The 9,003-nt window shown below is 37.5% G+C and overlaps 1 protein-coding gene across 1 annotated transcript in view; it reads left to right on the plus strand.

Moving 5' to 3' along the window:
- LOC132538149 (triadin-like) overlaps window positions 1-3,553 on the plus strand; it is a 91,568-nt gene extending 88,015 nt beyond the window's left edge. Inside the window, exon 18 of the mRNA XM_060190516.1 lies at window positions 1,266-3,553. Coding sequence (XP_060046499.1) covers window positions 1,266-1,405 — 140 coding nt within the window. The 3' untranslated portion in view covers window positions 1,406-3,553. The remainder of the gene's footprint in view (window positions 1-1,265) is intronic.
- Window positions 3,554-9,003: the final 5,450 nt, after the last annotated feature.

Raw genomic sequence — 9,003 nt, forward strand, 5'->3', positions numbered from 1 at the left:
TACCCCCAGACTGATAGAGAAACAGGAAAGGCAAGGGAGGCAAACCTATTAAGTTTTGCTTCTGACCAAACCCATTGCAAACTAAGAACAACTGAAGTCGACACAGGAAATAGAGGAAGATGAAGTATTTATTCACACAAACACATAGAATAGCCATTATAACAGCTTACACATGTAATGACACAGGAACTGACACACACAAAGACCTCAGGAGAACTGAGCTCCCCACCCCCCACAGGCCTGAGTGCCAAAAGTGGCCCCATCACCTGGGAGAGAGAGAGACAGAGAATCTTTAAACTCATGTCTTTTTATAATGGTCAGGAACAGGATGGTCACTCTCATCCTGAGGAGCAGAGGGGCGTTTTTTGTTGTTTTTTTTTTGTGAGTTTTGTAATCTCACTCTGTAAACAGTTGTCCTTGGGGCTTTCAGCACGAGTAAGTCTCTTAAGATCTGAAGAGCCTTGGATGTTCAACAAGAGTTTCCCAATATCTGGCCACCTGAAAAAATGGAGGACTTTTAAAATGAGAGAGTTCTGAGAAAAGCCTCTGGGTAAACAAACCAAGTGCCCAGACCTGAATTTTTTATCCATATTTATTTGTATCAGAATCTTAAAATCAACTTGATTTGCAGTTACATTTGAGTTACTGCCAAGACACATTTTGTGGTTATGCTTATGTTATGTCTAAAACATATTTTGTAGTTACTGGCATGATTTCTAAGAAAAGACCTGTACTGTTGTTTATTGCTAAGTAAGCAATATTTGTTCTATCTACTTGTTTATTAGCAGTTAATAAGCTAAGCAAAAGCCACTATGTATTTCTGCTGTCTTCACTACTGAAAAACAATCTATTGTGCCTCTCTGGGAAGTCTTCCTACCTGGCAATAGCAAAGCAAAGCACTACAATTTCCTTATCCATCGATGACTTCAATATGTTTTTTTTCTTAACTTCTACATACATGTAACAGTTTTTCTATTGCTGTGAACTTCATAATATATTCCAGTAAACTAAACAATTTGACTTTCTATGAAAGACTACTTTTACTATAATTTGTTAAGCGTTTATTATGCAGAAGAAGGATTTTAAATGTTTGTGTGTGATAACTTTGTTAATTTCCACATTTTAATGAAGTTTATTGTTGACTTCCCACATGGAGAGTCTAGCTGTAGAGTCCATATCTATGTCTATACATTCTTTGTTGTCCTTTACTTCTGTTCCTGTTCACATTCTCTTATTGTAAACAAATTATCATGCTCATTTCTTAGGCCCTATCAGTTTCTTCCAATGTGTCTACTTGGATGGATACAATGGCTACGGATTTCAATTTCCTGTCACTCCTGCCAACAATCCTATAGAGAGTCCTGGACAACGAAGTTCTCCAAAACAGAAGCCGCAAGGACAATGAGCACATGCATCACCCTTACAAATGTTTTTAAGACTGAAAATAAGATATCTGTCCACAATAGCACAATTGAAGCTAAATCCAGGCAGTTTATTACTTTATTTATTAATATTTTATTCTTCTGCCTGATGAAAGCAGAAAGAGTGAGCAAAGAGATTGTATGATAGGCAAACATGTTGAAGGGTCTGGTGCTTATGAATCTATTACTTTTATTTGCTTCTAGGTGTAGTTGCTTATATTTTTCTATTTCTGTTCACTATAAGATTGTCCACACATTGAAGTTTACTTAATAATGGTCTTTTAAGTGTTATCATCACAACCGCAAAATGAAATTCCTAACTTCAGTTAAGTATATGTTTTTAAGTGGAAACACAGACTATGCTTTTAGTTTAAAAGGTACAAGAGTTTATACAAAAGCTACTGTTTAATATAATACATACATATACCTAACCTAAATATGCCCACTACATTAATGCTTAAAAGTTTATATCTATTTGTGTCTATCTCTATAGTAGTTTTGACTATACTGTTAAGAATAGAGTTGTAGTAAAGAATGCTGAATATCCTTTGTGATGCTCTTAAAGCTCAAAATAGCCATAAAAGTTAGACATGATAAAACAGAGTAGAAAGTTTTGATAAATCTTATGTCTAATATTTATCTTGAATGACAATTAAGACATTCACACTACGGGGAATACACTACTCAATAAGGCACATCTGGTGAATCATTTATTTAAATATAAACAAATGAGATCTTGAATTTTCAGATTTGCCCAGATTGTGTTCATAGGAAAATGTCACCTGGGTGAAATTTTACATCAGTCCCTAAATTTGGGTGGCAAATGCAGAAATATTTTCATTTCACATTAGTCTAATCATTCTGTGGAGTAAGTTTTTCCTCAAAAAGGAAAAATATGAAGCAGACAAAAAACTGAAGGAAGATATATTAACCATAAGTACTTCAAGAGATGTCTTACTTGTGTTTTAAGTAATCGGTTATCAGAGCCAATGAAATGACAATTTTTCACTTACTTGACAATGACTCACTGGGAATGGCCATTACGGTTTATGATCATCTAGACTCCCAGTCACAGACACATTTCATCACACTTTTCCTATCAATACTAATAGTCATGCCACTGTGACTTTTATTATGTTTACAGTTGTAACTCAGCTTATGACAAATTAGCTCAAAAAATAAATAAATTATATTTTCTGACATAATTGTTTTCAGTAATACCAGAGACAAGCATGGCCCATATTAGCCAACTGATTAATTTCTAAGAACTGTAAGTTCTTAATGTCTGTTAAACTAAAAGATCACTAGGCTAGGGCATCAGGTACTTGTTTATTCTTAATAATGGATTTTCAGTGATTTTTATGAAAGAATTTGGTCCTAATCACATGCTAGTGAACCTAGGACACACAAAAATCATGAACCAATAGCAATGACAATCCTTATGCAGGGGTCTGGAAGTATCTCATTTTGGGATAATCAGATGATGTTATCTTCTAAAAGCCCTTGATGCAGCAATAAGACTCATAGGCAGTATAATGAAAAACTTTATTGACCATCTCCTCATCCAGTTGCACCATTTTATGAGTAAATAAATGAAGTGAGAAGGTTATCAAAGAAGATGACTAATTCGTTAGCTTTTTTATTTAATGAATACTTATTGAGTATTTGTTCTTTTGAGGGCACTGTGTTAGTATAAGAAAAATACTAGAGTGAAATTATAGCCCCAGTGTTTTTCTGATTCAGTGGGTTGCTTTGAGAAATTACTCATTATACTATATAATTTCCCAATGAGTTAATAAGGATATTAAGACAAACAACCCGACATTTACAGAGATTTACAAAATGCCACAATATATAATGACATTGTAATGCATTTCTGAAATAACACTTTTGTAAGTTACATTCATTTTCCTCTAAGAACTTTCTGCATTATGTTATTTCTTTCACTCTCATTATGAAAACTGATAAAAAGACAATATATTGAATTTATAATTTATAAGCTATAAATTATAATAAGTAATAAAATTTGTTAAGAATTATTTTTGAAAGTTACTATAATGATAGCATTTTGAAAATTTTAACTAACTTCACATCTGTTTGTATGGTTCCTCAAATAAAATGCTTCAAATGCTTTTAAATTTGTGATTTACATTTTTAAATGAAAAACAGTCAATGATGATTAAAATGTTATGTTTAATACTTTACTCATAAGTCATGTTACATTGATCAATTGTAAGTAAGTACTTAATAATTATTTTAATTACCCATTATTACCCATTGTACAATCTCTCTTGGAAACCCTATACTATTCCAAACCATTCCCCTCCTCTTAATAGATGAAGGTACATAGAAAATAAATAGTTTTGCCTGAGATTTTGGACTCACAAATTAGTTTTCACAAAGTCTGATTTGTCATCATCCAACTGGGGCAAAATATTTTCAGATTAATTCAGTGAAAAATGCCTAACTATCAATTTGTTCTGTTATGTACTATTTAACTATAATGTACCTGTTATATATAAAACTTTTCCCCAGAAGTATTTTGGAGACTTTAAACTGTATATTTAAGGACTGTATTTCCCTAAGTATGTTTCAGTGGAAAGAAGAAATGAGAACAATTAGTAATATTGCTAGCAGAAAGTTCAGAAATGATTAGACCAACTGAAGATATAAAAATCAAAACAAATCTCTAGAGGAATACATATATTTTCCTGAAGGCACTGATTATATTAAAACAAAGGTGTTAACTGGTCTGTGGGCCATATATAACTTGTAAAATCATTTAATCTGGCTCTGTCAAAGTAACTAGAAGTTTTGGGTTTTTTTTTCATAACAATAGTAAGTGCGAATCTTAAATTTGACAATTTTATCAGGATTTTCTTGTGTTTGTATTCAGCATGTACTGGGAGTTTAACTGATGAGTCTGGAGAGTTAGCTCCATTATAAAGCAGTTAATCTGGCTTGATATCTGGGCACCTCATGAAAGGATTCTAGATGAGAATAGTGGTTTAGTGTTTCTCTCTCTCTCAATTATGATTATTTTTTTTATACTAGAACTGAGAGGTGGCTTGTGGAAAGGGAAGTGACTAACTTCAATGAATGATGTTATAAATGTCCAAATGTACCTTGGCAAAAGAAAATGTTCTCACCATGATTTATAAGTGCCCACATGACTTGTCTATCTCTTCAGAGTGTTACTACAAACTTTCATTAATTTATGCAGTGTATTTCAGTCTTTTGAGTGATCTTTAGTATTAGAAATGCAAACCAAATCGGCAAATACAACATTTTGCTGTTGAATGTTTAAAGGGCATGAAATGAGAGGATGGGAGTTGAAGGCAACACAATGTGTTATATTTTTCTCCAAAGTTATTCATTTATTTTCTCTTCTATTTTATTGGATAGGAAAGAAAGAAATTGATAGGGGAGGGGGTAAATAGAGAGGAGAGAGAAAGACACATGAAGATCTGCTTCACAGCCTGTGAAGTGACTGCCCTGCAGTTGTGTCGTGAGCAAGGTATAGGAGTAAGGACGCACTCAGAGTGTCAGGGTTAAGCATTAACTTTTTTTTTTTATTTTTTATTTAAGAAAGGAGGGGTACAACTCCTCACAATTCCCACCACCCAATCTCCATAACCCACCCCCTCCCATGATAGCTTTCCCATTCTCCCTCTGGGAGCATGGACCCAGGGTCGTTGAGGGTTGCAGAAGGTAGAAGGTCTGGCTTCTGTAATTGCTTCCCCGCTGAACATGGGCATTGACTGGTTGGTCCATACTCCCAGTCTGCCTCTCTCTTTCCCTAGTAAGGTGTGTCTCTGGGGAAGCTGAGCTCCAGGACATATTGGTGGAGTCTTCAATCCAGGGAAGCCTGGCCAGCATCCTGGTGGCATCTGGAACCTGGTGATTGAAAAGAGAGTTAACATACGAAGCCAAACAATTTGTAGCACAGCTATATACAAGATACTGGATACTGTACAGCAAACCATAACAAAAGGACTTTTCAAAGTTAACCCAATTAACAAATAATGTGATGATAACATTAACTATCGATTGTCTTTTTGAACCCTAAGACAGCAGGAACCTCACATCTCCACTATAGAGGCCCTACTTCCCCCAGTCCTGGAACCCTTGGATAGGGCCCACTTTCCTGTATGCATCTCCCAATTCAAACCAAATAATATTGCATCCGCCGATCACAACCTAACCAACGCAACAATTGCCACCTCAACATGCTTCACCTCAGACTTTGTCCAGAGACTTCACGTGTGGAATGACAACCCTTCAGCTTCATTACTCGGGTGAGACCTTTCCTTTTGTAGTACACTCTAATTTCATCTCAGGTAGTTCACTTTCTAACAAAGTCCCATAACCTAGATATACACCAGTTTCTGTGAGAGAGAGCTTATGTTCACACGTACCCATAAACTACTGCAAAATATATACCTGAAAGCAGAAGTACACTAGAGTTTGCAGTGAGTACCTCCCTAACACTTCCTCTCCACTATTCCAAGCATTAACTTTTTACTTATTCAGATGCCATAGAAGGGGCACACAGTTCACACAACACAGTCAATCTGTTACCTCTCTTTACTTAGTAGCTGTTCGCAAATAAGGCTCAGGACGTGTTCACCAGTCGCTGTGTCACCAAGCTGATGATCCTTCCTCTGCTGGCAAGACCAGATGAATGAAGGTCTCTGGAAGCTAGGAAGCAATTACTTAGCCTAGCCCCGTGTGCTTAAGTCTTAAGTAGCACAGGAAGCATCCCGGGGTCAGCAACAGTGGAAGTGCTTCATCCCGCTGGTTTCTGAGCCTCTACTTATTCTAGCTTGCCTCTGGTTTTAAGGTTACATCTCCATTGGCCAATCAGGTTTGGGTTGACATCTTATCCTATGCATACATATGTCTCTGTCTTCTTTTATTTTATTTAATTATTATCTTTATTTATTTATTGGATAGAGATAGCCACAAATTGAGATGAAAGGGGTAATATAGAGAGTGAGAGACAGACAGATACCTGCAGCCTTGCTTCACCACTTGTGTAGCTTTCGCCCTGCAGGTGGAGACCAGAGGCTCAAACCTGGGTCCTTGTGCATTATAACATGTGCTCTTAACTGGGTGCGCCACCACCCAGCCCCCTGTCTCTGTCTTATCACATTATTCAGGCGCACTAAGGTTACTATGATTACTAGGGTTACATGTTCACTACAAGGTGGTTTCTTAAATTTAATTGCAAGGTAGAACTGTGCCTTTCCTGTCTTATTGCTTAATTACCAGTAATTCAATTAACATATCTCTCAAAGAAATGCAAACCTAGGGTGGGGAGGGAGACAGTTTAGCTTAATGGTTATGCAAAAAGACTTTCTTGCCTGAGGCTTTAAAGTTCCAGGTTCAACCCACTCCCCTCCTCATCCCTCCCCCCCCAACACACACACACACCCTTTGGTTAAAAAGAGAAGGAAAGCTAGAGAAATGGGAAATGAAGGAGATAGGAAGGAAGGGGAGGGAAGGGGTGGGAAAGAAACTTGAGAAAGTTAGAAAGGGGGAACACAGATGCAACTTGGACTGGGGAAAGGGAACTGTAACAAAGCAAGGAACTCTGGGAAGGGAAAGGAACTGGAGGTCTGGGAGAAGGTAAGGTTTGAAGCCCCTGATTGGGAAGTGGGGGGGGGGACAGGTGGAGCAAGCGGATACAGTGTGCAGCAGACACCTGTTATGCAGAACAGAGAAACTATATGCATTTGTAGACAGATGACAGATGTATTGTAATTCACTAACCCCACCCAATAAAATAAAATAATCTATCCAGTAAATGGGATATCATGGAGGGAGAAACATAAAATAAAATATACATATATACATATATATATATGCTGTAATGGCTGCATTTTGTTCATTATATTCATTATATTCATCAGAGATATTATTCTACAGTTTTTGTTGTTGTTGTTGTTGTTGTTGTTGTGTCCTGGTCTGCTTTTGCTATCAAGGTGATGTTAACACCACAGAAGGTGAAAAAGGAAGATTCCTGTATCTTAAATATGGTGGAAAAGCTTAAAATGTAAAGGAGAGGGGGCTGGGCAGTAGCACAGCGGGTTAAGAGCACATGGCACAAAGCACAAGGACTGGCCTAAGGATCCTGGTTTGAGCCCCAGCTCCCCACCTGCAGGAGGGTCCCTTTCACAAGCAGTGAAGCATGTCTGCAGGTGATTATCTTTCTCTCCTCCTCTCTGTTTTCCCCTCCTCTCTCAGTATCTCTCTGTCCTATCCAACAACAACAGTTATAAGAAAAATAACAATAACAACCACAACAAGGGCAACAAAATGGGAAAAATGGCCTCCAGGAGGAGTGGATTCCTAATGCAGGCACCGGCACCGAGCCCCAGCAATAACCCGGAAGGCAAGAAAAAAAATGTTTAGGAGAAAATACTGATATGCCATACATCAGACAAAATCAACTGCTCCTGGAGTCTATTTTTTCCCTTTTTGTTGCCTTTGTTTGCTGTTGTTATTATTGTAATTGCTGACATTATTTTTGGTCAGGACAAAGAGAAATCAAGAGAAGAGGGGAAGACGGGGAAAGAGAGACACCAACAGACCTGCTTCACCACTTGTGAAGTGACCCACCCCAACGCCCCCCATCCTACAGATGGGGATCCCAGGCCTCAAACCAGGATCCTTATGCCACTACCAGGCTCACAGATTTCTTCTAGGTAAAGGAAACAAAGGGTCTGACTTCCTTTTCAGGTGTTCTCTAAATTCTCTTCCCTCTCAGTGATGGAACCAAAACTAAGGGTCCTGGTAACATGTTCAGGGCCCTCTGTCCTTAATATTTACTGTCAGTCTGAGCTTCACTGACGGGAAATAGACGACCCGGGACTCATGGTTGAGCTGTACGCAGTATCTCTTTATTCATGCAGGATGCAGCACAATCTAAGCCTAACTAAACTAAACTAAAAACTAAAAACTGAACTAAAACTAATATAATTGCCAAGTAGGGTGTAAACAGGATGTGATGTAGAGAGGGTGGAGAGAAAAGTGACTGGTGAAAATCAGGGTGTGACAAGGAGAGGGGGCAGAGCAGGCAAGAATTCTACCACTGAACCACCAATGCCCTTGAGGGAGGGTGGTGCTTTATGTAAATGTAAAAGTGATTTATGTAAATAGACCGCAGCTTTGAGTGGGATCAAACCAATCCCTATATTGGCATACCGGTGCTTGGTTAAGCAGAAGCCAGGGGGAGCTGGCATACTACCCAACAATTTACCTAATAATATAATAACACATTCTTGAGAACTGGTCAGTGCTTATGATTGTACAGTTCTCTCTTTTTCACAGATGCATCTTCAGGCTCCCAAACCCAATGTAATTTCTTCATATTTATTGGCTTGTTTTTAGAATAACTGAAAGAAGAAAATGCTAAGGACATTTCCTTCAGAAATTTTTATGTTTTCCCCAGAGCAAAATAAATAAATAAATAGCTTCACCAAAAATTAAGCCTATGAAAGACAGAAAAATCTGAAGAATGGGCAATTTTTCTCTAATGAAAAATTTATTTGGGGGTTAGGGAAATGACATGATGGTT

The sequence above is a fragment of the Erinaceus europaeus genome, chromosome 4 (genome assembly GCF_950295315.1).
Source record: "Erinaceus europaeus chromosome 4, mEriEur2.1, whole genome shotgun sequence".
Taxonomy (NCBI): domain Eukaryota; kingdom Metazoa; phylum Chordata; class Mammalia; order Eulipotyphla; family Erinaceidae; genus Erinaceus; species Erinaceus europaeus.